Source organism: Mya arenaria, chromosome 13 (genome assembly GCF_026914265.1).
Source record: "Mya arenaria isolate MELC-2E11 chromosome 13, ASM2691426v1".
NCBI classification, from domain to species: Eukaryota; Metazoa; Mollusca; class Bivalvia; order Myida; family Myidae; genus Mya; species Mya arenaria.
In genome coordinates this window covers 19,184,510-19,197,104 of record NC_069134.1, presented here as the reverse complement: position 1 = coordinate 19,197,104, position 12,595 = coordinate 19,184,510, and the positions used below count along the sequence as shown (strand labels likewise).

General features: G+C 35.0%; 1 protein-coding gene across 12 annotated transcripts in view; it reads right to left on the bottom strand.

Moving 5' to 3' along the window:
• LOC128213054 (band 4.1-like protein 3) overlaps window positions 1–12,595 on the bottom strand; it is a 55,895-nt gene that overhangs the window by 12,377 nt on the left and 30,923 nt on the right. For 8 of the 12 annotated variants that reach the window (XM_052918544.1, XM_052918539.1, XM_052918541.1 and 5 more), the window contains 14 exons: window positions 9,783–9,903; window positions 9,289–9,468; window positions 8,469–8,556; window positions 8,168–8,320; window positions 7,420–7,699; window positions 6,986–7,134; window positions 6,520–6,675; window positions 6,034–6,195; window positions 5,609–5,770; window positions 4,864–4,965; window positions 4,313–4,348; window positions 3,829–3,987; window positions 1,526–1,600; window positions 237–512 (listed from right to left, as the gene is read on the bottom strand). In XM_052918544.1, coding sequence (XP_052774504.1) covers window positions 237–512; window positions 1,526–1,600; window positions 3,829–3,987; window positions 4,313–4,348; window positions 4,864–4,965; window positions 5,609–5,770; window positions 6,034–6,195; window positions 6,520–6,675; window positions 6,986–7,134; window positions 7,420–7,699; window positions 8,168–8,320; window positions 8,469–8,556; window positions 9,289–9,468; window positions 9,783–9,903 — 2,099 coding nt within the window. The remainder of the gene's footprint in view (window positions 1–236; window positions 513–1,525; window positions 1,601–3,828; window positions 3,988–4,312; window positions 4,349–4,863; window positions 4,966–5,608; window positions 5,771–6,033; window positions 6,196–6,519; window positions 6,676–6,985; window positions 7,135–7,419; window positions 7,700–8,167; window positions 8,321–8,468; window positions 8,557–9,288; window positions 9,469–9,782; window positions 9,904–12,595) is intronic. The other 4 variants (XM_052918543.1, XM_052918540.1, XM_052918550.1 and 1 more) reach the window with 4 other exon arrangements.

Below are 12,595 nucleotides of genomic sequence, written 5' to 3'. Positions count from 1 at the left end.
TCCACAAATCACAGACAATCAAGTAAATTCATGCTATGATGGGAAACAACCTTTTGGAGGCTTTCATCCTTTGTTAACGAGAACAAAAAGTATGTCAATAAAACAATATTGGGTAAAGCTACTGCTGTATAAATGACAGGTTCAAACTGGATGGAGCACAATATAGATACAGCATTCTCCTACAGCTAGCCACGATCTTCCATTCACACTGGCATGCCTTCAACACAAATAGCCACCTGTTCTGGAAAGTAGACACCAGCTTGTGTTAAAATATCTCCCTTCGACTGTTCCACAGCTGTGGACTGGTATTCTGCCACTGTTTCAGACTGGTTTTCAAAGCAAGAGCTGGACTGGATTTCCTTTTCAATGTGTTCAAATTCAGCAGTGTCTTCTATGGAATTGTGTATGTAGTCGGTTTCATATTCCTGAGCGTCAGGGTCGAGATTGTCCCCACATTCCTCTACTTTTATCTCCGGGACACTCAGTCTGGGCTCAACTTCCTCTTCCTCTTTCTGGTACAGAGACAACATAACCAACAAGTCTTATACAAGACAGAGATGATTTTAAAGGTTTAAAAGCTATATCAGTTGGGGAGTAGATGACAAATGAAGATTTCGGACAATCATGATTTTTGGCTTGTTTTGAAAGTTATATAAATAAGGTGTTTGTTTGTGTTGCATATATTTTTTCTCCCAAATAAAATTGCAATTTAGTTTCATTTTATTCATTAAGGCATCTTATAAAACCCTCGAAAAATGTCAAAGAACTACTCTTCTACTGGAAGGCAATTTTAAAACTGTATTAAGAACAGCTGAAGCATATGTATATTCAACTTTTAAAGTCAACTATACTTATGTTATCACCACATAATTCAGGCAGTTATACAGCATTCTAAAATTGGTAACAAACAGTTTGATCATTAAATTTATTAATGATCTTTTCTAAATAAAGAGAATTTACATTTTCTTCATATACAGTATTAAATAAATTTAAGCAGACATGTTTTAAATACAAATACATTCATGAGGCTTCTGAGGTTAGTCATGAACTAGCAATATTAACAACTGGAATTCCATGCTATGTTGTTATGTGAAACAGTCAGGGACATTTGGCGTTGAATGTTCAACTGTGTAACAATTACATGGCAATGTAACAAGGACTACCAATTGTTCTTTCAATCAACCATGCTGAAAATGTAAACATGAATGTGATTGGTCTAATACACATGTACTGTATCAGAATAGATGATTTGCTCATTATACCATGCTGAAAATGTAAAAATGAATGTGATTGGTCTAATAACACATGTACTGTATCAGAATAGATGATTTGCTCATTATACCATGCTGAAAATGTAAAAATGAATGTGATTGGTCTAATAACACATGTACTGTATCAGTATAGATGATTGGCTCATTCTACCATGCTGAAAATGTAAAAATGAATGTGATTGGTCTAATTACGCATGAACTGTATCAGTATAGATGATTGGCTCATTCTACCATGCTGAAATGTAACAAAGAACCTGATCGGACGAAGCTTTCTTTTCCATCATTTCCTTCATACCTGGCAAAGCCCAGGTAGGAACTGGCTTTGGTTTCTGAAATCGTTATTTGGCGTCAACTAACATCTATCATATAATGCATCTGAACGGACATTCTGTCAGATTAATCATAGATTCTTATCATTTCAAAAAGAATGTTACCTTTAACGACAGGTTAATTATCTTACTTCCTGGTTCACAGAAGTGCTTACAATCTTAAATCTGACAAATTGCCCGTTTCACATAGAACAGTGGAACCAGATCAAGATTTAAGATCGTTCAAACATGTACATATGACTAGTCCATCATAAAGAAGTGATTTGAAAGAATACTGCAGTATCATAACTTAGGCCAAAAAAAGAGTTCTTTGTTTCCACTAACATCTAAAAAAAAATAGGGTCTGTAGGTACTAGGTAGGTATTCCTTTTTCTATTTTTTTGTTTTTGTGTTTTGAGAATCCGGATTGCTGTACCAAACCAACCTTTATCAGGGTATACCACTATTATAGAATGTTTTAAACATGAAATGGTTAAATCTTTACATGTTCATTCATAAATTAACATTTATAGTAAAGTATGGAAAGAAATCCACACTTCTGTTAAAAAAGTGTTATGTAGAGTGGAAAAAAATAGGTCGAACAGGTTAGTAGAATTTTTTTTTTTTTTTAAGCCTATTGCTACATCATTACAAGTATTTATTTGTATGATAAATTACATAATTATAAAATGCAAATAAATAACTATTTACAGAAGGAATATAAAGAAAATAAGATGTACAGTTGTGTTACAGAACTATGATTAAAAGCACTATGCATCGTAATGGCATAAATTGGGTGCACAATTAAATATCTTTAAAAGAAAATTAGTTATGTTTTTTTACTATTTGATCAGTTTATATATGATATGAGATTATATATAAATTCAGACACAGATTAAATTGATGTTGTGTTTTTAATTAACTAGTGAATTATAATGAATTGAACATCAATGTTATGCACTGAACTCTGTAACTCCATGCTTACTTATTAGAACTTAAAATTCTCACAGCAAAATGTGAAGAAAAATCAGCAGAAACTCCGTCTAAACCATAGCCGTATAAAAGGGTGCAAAGATAAAAGTGTCTTGAAAAGTCAGAGCAAGCCTTGTAAAAGCAAGTTTATTTGATCTCAAACACTTCGAAAAAAATGTTTGCTTTTGGCTCTACAATAATGACTCCTTTCTCAGTTATGCGTCAAATTACCCATTCAAAGAATGTTATGAAACACTTTTAAAATAATGAAACCAAAATAATAACAAAACACCAACTACTAAATAACATCCAGGTAATTGCCCGCATTAATCCCTAAAAACAATTATTATAAAATAAAAGCAATAAATCAATATGATAATGTGTCGAATGCTTGCATACTATGGCCATAATTGCTGTCATAAACTGTTATTGAATATGGTTAAAAACAACTGCATTAGAAGCAAAGATAGTTTTTGTGCACATTATACCGGGTAGGCTTTTATGCATTTATTGACTACACTAAGGCCAAATAACAACTGTAATTGTGCTACACCACCCTTGTGTTCTATAACAGCAATTTAAAGAGTGTTTTGTTCTTTAATCCATATTGTTTCAGATGCCAACTTCACTGTGATCAGCTTGAAATTGAGTTTGAAATACATAATAACTACTGTTTGCAAATAAACAGACAAAAAATGCTCGTCAATTTCAAAAACAAAAGTTGATCGCAACAACAACAAACTGTAGGAAACAACATTTGCACAGAAAAGACAGTCAATTTGTACCACCTCAATGGCGGCATTGAGCAGTCAATTCTAACTCTTCAAAGAGGATTTGTTTGTACCTGTATGGTTCTTGTGAGCGTATTTTCAAATTATAATTTATCTGGCCAATTGAAGTAAAACCACAGCAATCTGTAAATACATGATGCTTTGCAGGGAAATGAGCCTGCTTTTCAGTAGTAGGTTCCACATGATACGTCAAATGAAGGCAACAATCAGCATTTCTTTGATGTGTGAAGTTGATTGACAGGCCATAGATGTCTCACTTGGTATTTTTGGGCGGAGCAAATACCATGATCATTCAACATTGAAATGCTTAGTTTATTTGCGAACAGTAGCAATATTATTGACCTGCCAAATATTTAACGCAATTCAATGTTTGAATTGAATAGCAAGTCAACAGAGAACTGTAGGAAATGACAGAACAAAACACTCCCTCGCAATAATGAAGTTTATGAGAAGCAAGCTGATTGGTTGATAGGTTTTCAAGGCAACCTGTTCTTCAGCCCCTTCCTCCTCCCCCTCATAAGCCCGATGGGGCTTGGGCTCTTCAGATTTCTCCTTCTGAGATTTACGACCCAGAATCCCGAAAAGCCCGCCACTGAAACGTTTCTCCTTTTCCGGAGTGGTCACTTTCTCTTTCTCGGGCGATTTCTATGAAAGTTAGCACACACTATCCTTATCAGATTAAGGCGCATATACATAGATCTTAAATATAGTGAATTAAACACAAACCTATCTGGGTTATCTTATGTACAGTGAAAATACATATATCCTAATAACTAAATATTGACTAATTTCTAAATATGTATTGTTTTCAATCTATAGAAGGAACATATTTCTGGCAGTGTGAACATCTTAAATATAACATGAAGTGTACTAAGAAAAATGACTGTGTCTCGTTTTACTAATGTATGTATTCTACATGTATCTATAACAACACAGATGTGTAAAATGTGTTAAAACTATATGATTTTACCTGTTCTTCATAAGATGCATCTGGCGCTCCCTTCCCCTGTAAAACATAAAACCACTGTTGAGGAATCACAACAACCAAACAAAATAGACATAATATGTAGGACTTCGAAAATGATACAGGAATAAAAAAGGAGTGAGAAAAATATTGATATATGCAAAAGCATGAGGACTTTGCATAATCTCCTTGGACTGTTTAATAGATAGCTTGAATGCAAACATTTACAAACATTACATATCAGTAAATTTTCAGCCCTCAGTGAGGTGCCATGTGCGCATGTGAGATGTGAGTTGGGTTTGTGGTCACCAAGCTGGACTCGGAGTACTACAGTTTACCCCAAAACACAAGACCACACTCATGTAAAGTCGTGCCAACAGAATTATTAATATAATGTTGTTTCACAATTGTAAAATAAATACGTTTAAACTAAATGTCACAAAATGTACTATGTCCACCATTGTAAATTTAACAATTCACCTGTTTAAAAACTAGTTTGCCAGACACCTATAACTTTATTTAAAGCATTCAGACGTATGATCAATCGTTTTATTCACCTTCTTTTTCTCCTTTTCCAGTCGTTTCCTTTCCTTCTCCTTTTCCTTCCTCCGTCTCTCATCCTCCTTTTTACGACGCTTATCCTCGTCCTTATGATTTTTCTGGAGTAAAAAAAAAATGGATTTACGAAACAGTGTTTTTTCAACATTTTCTAAATTGGGCAGAATTGAACCATTTTAACCAATATTAGAAATTCTGATATATTTTGGAAATGAAAAAGAATGTTTAAAATAAAGACTAAAAAGAAGGAAGAACATGATAAATTATGTTTTTTTAAGAATACACCAACTTTTTGTGCAATCTTTTTAAAAAAAATAAAATAAAAAAAACAACAGCAGAAAATTTTGTAGAAAAGAATATGCTATCTAGAGCATGGTAAATTTCTATCCCAAAAGTGTCTGAAGAATTAACCAGCTGCACAATCTGTATTTTGTTCCATCTTCATATTATTCATTGGTCTATGTTAAAACACTTCAGGAAATGGTTCACATAAAGTGCAATTTTTGGACTGTATTTTGTTCATATGATAGTGTAAACTGACAGAAGACAGCAAAAGATGGACATACAGAAGTCTAATTATGACTGAGGAACTTATTTATTTATAACAAATAAAATAAAAAGCAAATATAACATCCGATCCTCTGAACTAGTCTTACAATTTTGTTTCCACTGATCATTAAAATCTTCCAAACTTTTCTAAATTGTCATTTATCAAAATAAAGCCTCTGTTAACCAAGCACCCACCATATCCTGTTTAAACTCGTTGAACCATTTCTCACGAAGCCCTTCGTCCCCGACGGCCTGGAAGCGGGGATCGTGCTCAATTTCTTCCCGTGTCTCAGGCCATGACGACTGACTGTTGGCCCATGGGGTGTCTCGTAATAGCTGCATAAAGTCTGCCTTTTTCTGGATGGAGAAATAAATGCAAAATGAATATGAAAGGATATAAATTGTCATGTTTAAAAGGATTTTTGATCTGCCTTTTTCTGGATGGAGAAATAAATGCAAAATGAATATGAATGGATATAAAATTGTCATGTTTAAAGGATTTTTGGCTGTAAAAATCTCTGATCTGAATGTGAATCGGGCAGAAATACAAATACAATTTATGCGCCACACTTTAAAACCATGCATTATAGAGAAGTCTTACTACAGCATCTACAACTTACCTGTGCTTCAACATATTCATCGAACCACTTTTCTCTGAGGCCTTCATCCCCGACGGCCTGGAATCGGGGATCGTGCTCAATCTGTCGACGTGACTCGGGGTAGCGTGACTGACTATGGATGGAAGGCGTCTCCTGCAGTAGTCTCATGTAGTCCTGCTTTGACTGGAAAAAGAATGATTTTTGTGAATAAGGCTTGTCATAGCACTGCATTTTTACTCACTTTGAGGCCATCTATCAACACAAGTATCGTACGATCCAACTTCAAATTCATATTTTGGAGTTTTAAAAAATCTTTATTGGTCAGTTTAAGCAATGTTTATTTGATTTTGAAAGGAAAACTTTCAATTTACTTTGTATTTCACTGAAATTCTGTTAACGTTTTATGATATTTTCTCACACGCTCTAACATTGCCCCACTTTCCATACAAAAATAAATACTATGTTATTTTGATTCATTGTATTAATGACATTTAAACAACGTTATACCTCAACATATTCATTGAACCACTTTTCTCTGAGACCTTCATCCCCGACGGCCTTGAATCGTGGATCGTGCTCAATCTGTCGACGTGACTCGGGGTAACGTGACGTAATGTGTATGGAAGGTGTCTCCTGCAGAAGTCTCATGTAGTCCTGCTTCAGCTGGAAACGTCAGTCATTGTTACCGTAAATGGATAAGAATTCGTAAAAAAAAAACTATAGCTTTGCAACTCCACTTTCAACAATAGACAAAATATTCTTGTTAGTTATGTTTTATGTCCCAAGTAAACCATAAAAAACAAACAATGATGCCTATAATCTACAGTTAAACAAAATGGAATGATATTGAAAACACACTTTTTAGCCAATACCACCAGCTGAGACCCTAGAAATGCTTAAATGCCCTTGTCAGATTTCTACACATGCAACATCAGCCAGATAACTACATTCCTCATACTCCTCCTTCACCTACCCTAGCCTCCTCCTCCGGGGAGCGGATCCTTTTGCCATCCTGATCGAGGCCAGCAAGGTTTCTGTCCCGTTCCAAGGTTGCGTCAGGGTCACCATGTTTTTTATCATACATGTCCCCTGAATCTTCAGGTCGCTTCTGTAATTGATCTCCTAGAATGGGAAACAAATGTTCTATAAATTAGTTGAAATAGCAATGCATTTCATATACAACTATTTAAATGGGTCAATGCTTATTTTTGGTGCTGCATAAGCCAATCTTAACTAAACAACTATCTTTGATCTTAACATAAAGTAATCACTGACCTACACATTTTTTGGCAGAACTAGCACAACAACTATTAGGTACATGACATATCTACAAGAACGTTCAGGGCTGTAGGCTTTCATCGAAAGAGCATAATTATGCTTCACTGTCCACACAACACTCTGACGAACCTTCCGGGTCCTTCTTCCCGCCAGTGGAGCGTCTCTCCGCGGTTCTCGCAATGTGCGGTTCATCCCTGTCCTGCATTTCCGCTGCCTTACGAGCTTGCAATGCTGTCCTACCTGAGTAACGGAATCGCGTGTTGAATCGTGGGAACATTGTGTCGGCGTTCGGGGCTTCAGAAGTTTTTAATCGGAAGAAGGCATGATGCTCCACACAAGTTTTCCAGAGCCGCTTAGCAAGCTTGTGGTTGTCACAGAGAAAGCTGACGGTTTTCTCATGAGGGTCAAACTAAAACACAAGAAGGTCGTGAAGAACTAATATTTTCAGGAAAGCTTACATTTTAAAAAAACCCATTTTCATAGCACAGCAAAGCTCAATTGTTTTAAAGAGCAGATTTGTTGATATGAAAGCAAGATTCTTCATATCACAGGGCTTCATAGCTGTTATTTAGATATATACCAGTGACAAAAAAGTATATTTCTCTTAATTTTAATGAAAGAATTCCTCATATTTTTACATAAATATTTGATTCTAATTTCTAAATCATTTCCCCCATTTTTGTCAACCACCAAGACTAAATTCCAAATTTGACTAGTATGGAACTGCCTAAAAAAACACCTTCACTTCAAATATGTCCCAGGAGCTGACTGTTTTCAAAACCTTTTGACAACATGTACAGTTCTGTTTTGTTTCCAAGAGGTTCAAGCAACCCTTAGCTTATATAAGAAAAATCAATAAGCTTTTAGCCTTACTTACCTCACTGGGCCTGAGTTTGATGTAGAATGTGTTGCGTTTATACGAGAGTTTGAGAATCTTGGGCCAGACAAATCGGTCGATACGAAGTCGATCTCTGTACACAAGGACACCAGTTGCACAGATGCCAAGGGACAAACGCTTGTTCGTGGAATCCTAAATGGAATAAGACCATATTTCAAAAAACAAAACACCTTTTTTGCTAGCTTCTTAGAATTCTTACTAATATTATCACTTGCTTAAATCTCAGACAGATTTTATTCGGCACAATATTAACAATAAATATTCTGTCATAACCACAAACCTTGACATCATGCATGTCCACACCGTACAGGGCCAGTTTCTTGGCATTTTCTAGGAAGTGGGCCTCTGCTACTGTTGGTGTTTGACCTCTAAAATAAGGAGTTTAAATATAAGCACAAAACAATTCAGTCAACTAGGATTTGATTCATAACAAAGATATTACCTGTATATGCATGAAATTAACCTATTCATAGTAAAATATAGTGTAGAGATTGCCTTATAGTAGAGGTAAAAACCTCTTTACAGCTTACTCTTACAGTAAAACTGTTAACAATTTTACAAGGATATTCAGGGCTTTTTCTATAGTACCCACGGGTCCGACTATCGGACCCATTCCCAAAGCAAAATACGAGTTATTTTTCCCAATCTTCAGAAAAAAATCCCAATCAAATTTTTTTTAGAAAATCTTTTTAAATGTACTGGATCATTTTCAACATCATATCAATGATGTGATGTAAAGTTTTTTTGATAATTGAATTCGGAAATCATTGATTTTCATCACATTCAGATATCTGTATGAAATATTATCTATCATGATCGATTTATTGCAATAGATATTTACACCCAAGGATTGATATTTCAGCCATTTTGGGACTTTTAAAGGGAAATAAACTAATAAAAATCCATTTCCTAATTCGCTGGAGACTAGACAGCTTTTTCATTTAACTGTAAAATTTCCCAATTTAGGCATTTTCATGACGCAAAATTTCCCAAAATGTCTAGGGTCTTTTTCCCAAATTGGGCAGAAAAAGTCCTGATATTTCATAAGAACCATCTCTATACATCGAATGACAAACAATTCAAATAATATCATTTTATACTTGTGGTCAATGTGAAGTTCCTGAATTTTATCCAGCAGTTCCTGGTTCTGGTTAGGAGCAAAGTCAAAGTCGTTCAGGTAATCAGTACTTCTTCCATAATCTTTCTGGTCCCAGTCCCCAAGCTCGGCCTGTACTGTGTATGAACCCAGCAAAGCATACGTCGCAAATGAACATGGAAGCCTGTAACAAAGAGTGAAATAATATCTTTGAAATTGTTATCCCCCTTTTCCTGTATCTTTGCATTTTATAAGATTAACAGTGTTACATAGACCAAAACTGTGGTTAACCAACTGGAAATGAACTCGCTTAAACTATTATTTTGAAAATTTAACGAAATCATGGTTGCATCATTTTAAGTAAAATCTTAGCCAAAATATTGTTTTGAAAATATGAACTTGTAAACCTATTATCAATCAAGCCCACTATAAGTTGTCTCGACAGTCTATTCATCATAAAATATAATACTTTAAAGCAATGTCAGCATATGGTTATACCTGCCGTTGAAGATGTCGACCCTGACTTGCAGGCACAGCTGGTAGCGTGTGATGTCCTCCTTCAGAGACATCGGGTCTGGGGGGTAAAACTTCACTTGGAACTCGAAAACCCAGGTACCGCCTGCGAAAGAAGACATGTAAATGGTCAGGGTTATCATATATTCATCTACACATTGACATCACAGGAACAGTAAGACAGCTTTTGGTGACCAGGAAAACTGAATACACAAGGAAAGGCATCTACCGGTAGTACAATACTGTAGAACCTGGTTGGAGCAGATAATACTAAAGATTGTACAAGAAATTGGAGGTCAATTTTCAAGAGTTACAGTAGCGTGGATGCTATGTCTTATAGAATTAGAGGCTTATAACATTTTACAGTAAATTAAAACAACAACTTTACATGCAAATTACCCGACATGGAACAAGTTGACATTAACATTGTTTGTGAGCGCCCTCCATAATATACAAACAGTTATAAACTGCAGTTATGCAAATGCATGTCTAGTATAATTGGTGCATTTTAGTGTATATGGTCGACATCTACTACCACACTAGGTCTTGCCATCTGACATTCATAATTCTCACTTGAATGACTGAATAAAAAACCCTCACTGAGCTTTTCACAAAATTGTCCCAATTTCAACAAGTTTAAATGGCTGTGGTTAAGAATAACCTTTAAAGGCCGCTACTGGATCCATAACAATGAAAACAGCGGAAATTTTGTGAAAAATATATGTCGGAGCGAAACCAGAAACTCTAGTAAGCTCCTGTAGCGTCTTTGTGGAACATGTTTCTCAATGACAATTTTTCTTTAACTGGGGTATATCAGGTTGCATAATGTTTGACAAATAGGACAAATAATCACATTTAACAGAAGCTTCTTTCAAAATGTTTATCAACTGTAAAGCCATCAAAAGCATAAATTCCATAGTAAAGACTTGAGTAGAACAAAGATATTCATCAACGAGATAATCTGTTAGACTGCACCAATCCAAATGTTATAAAAACTATGGTACATCTAGATAACAGTGGTAATAAATATTCATAGTTAAGTATGCTAATAAAGAATAGTTGGAACAATTGGCAATCTACCATTGCTGTCTGTTTTCCCAGGAATTGATTGACGTACAAGTCAACAACATGCTGACATACAAAACAAGAACATGCAAACTCGCGCTTTAACTGTCAGGTAACATTGTAGTTCACGGACTTTTCTATCAAACATTGATAGAAGCAGCTAGTAATATAGCCTATTCCCGTACAATGAAGACAATGGAATAGAACTGTGTGTGGACCTAGATGATGTCATGCTGCTGTGTTGTTTTCTTTATTAGTCAACCAACAAGTATAACTTAAAAGTTAATATCTACACTCCTGCAGCACTGACTTTATATTGTTTCAACTAGAGTCCTATTCCAATGAATGCAATATCTTCAGGCTCCAATTTCTCGAAACTTCTTAAGCTTAACAGGTTTAAGTTGCTTATTTCAATCAGCCAAAATACATACTTACAGTGAATTTTCATAAATGAAAAATGGTTTATTGTGATAATCGTAATGACAATTCCTATCTTAAGTATTAAATACATTTAAAGGAGTATATAAAACGCAAAATATTGAAAGACAAAAATAGTGGGTTTAGCTTAATCCTGTTATAAGAGACTTAAGAAGTTTCGAGAAATTGGGGCCTGAGCATCCCAGACAGTACAAAGAATGTTTGTGATTGGTCAATGATGTTTTATTGGGTTCAAATGTATGTGATTGGTGATACCACTATTCAAACAGCCAAACATTTGATTATGTTCAATTGTCATGTGGAAGCGTTATTTTCAGTGTTGAAAAAATAAGTGTTAATATAAACATTAAATATTTTAGAAAAGTAGTTTGTCTGTGTATGAAAGCAAATGCAGGTATGATTGTGAGTCCTTCAGACGTCACTTTCCATGCACTGATCAAATGTTTTCATACACCCATGAACTGTGATACTGCAACATTAAATTCCTTAGTAAAGAATTACTTCACACATGCATTCTTACTTACACAAACACAAGTGTGTGGCAGGATAAAATTATGTAAATATCATAAACAAATCAGAGTTACGATCAAGTGAAGTTATGTTTCTGTTGCCAACATCTAGGCTGTCACCGTTTTATTAGATTTTGTTTTAAAACAGATTAGCAAAACATCATTTTGAGTTTTGATAGAATGCCATCCCAAAGTAAAGAAACAGTTACAATAAGTTTACTATTAGACACCCTGCACGCTACACAAGAACCATTTTTCACCAGTTCTACAAACTTATAAACAATCAGCGCAATTTGATGATCAGTCATGTATAAAACCATAACTATAAAATACCGATTACTCTTGTCACAACAACCCATCACTTAGATGGTAGGTGGAGTTGAAAGCTTTCTGTAAGTATCTACCATTTGACAGAAACACTAACAACAGGTGAGTCCAGGACAATCTCTGCAAGTTCACAGTGGGTGCCAGATAATTCTAGTATCTACTGGATAGTACCATGAATAGAACAGTTCATTATTACACAGGATTTTGCCAGAAATAATTATTATGTCAGAACTGTCACAGATCTTCAGATTGGTTGTTAAAATACTGGAATATTACCAGGGATCAAGCTATATGGGAACCTGGGAAACAAGATTGGCACTGAGGGAGGTTTTCTGTACTGTCAAGTCACTATTATAGAAATCATGACAATAGAAGAAACTTCTCTCACCCCAATATCAAGCTGTAGATATTTGTTTTGCCCATGTAGGTCATCTTTACACCTCATTAATTACTGCTTAC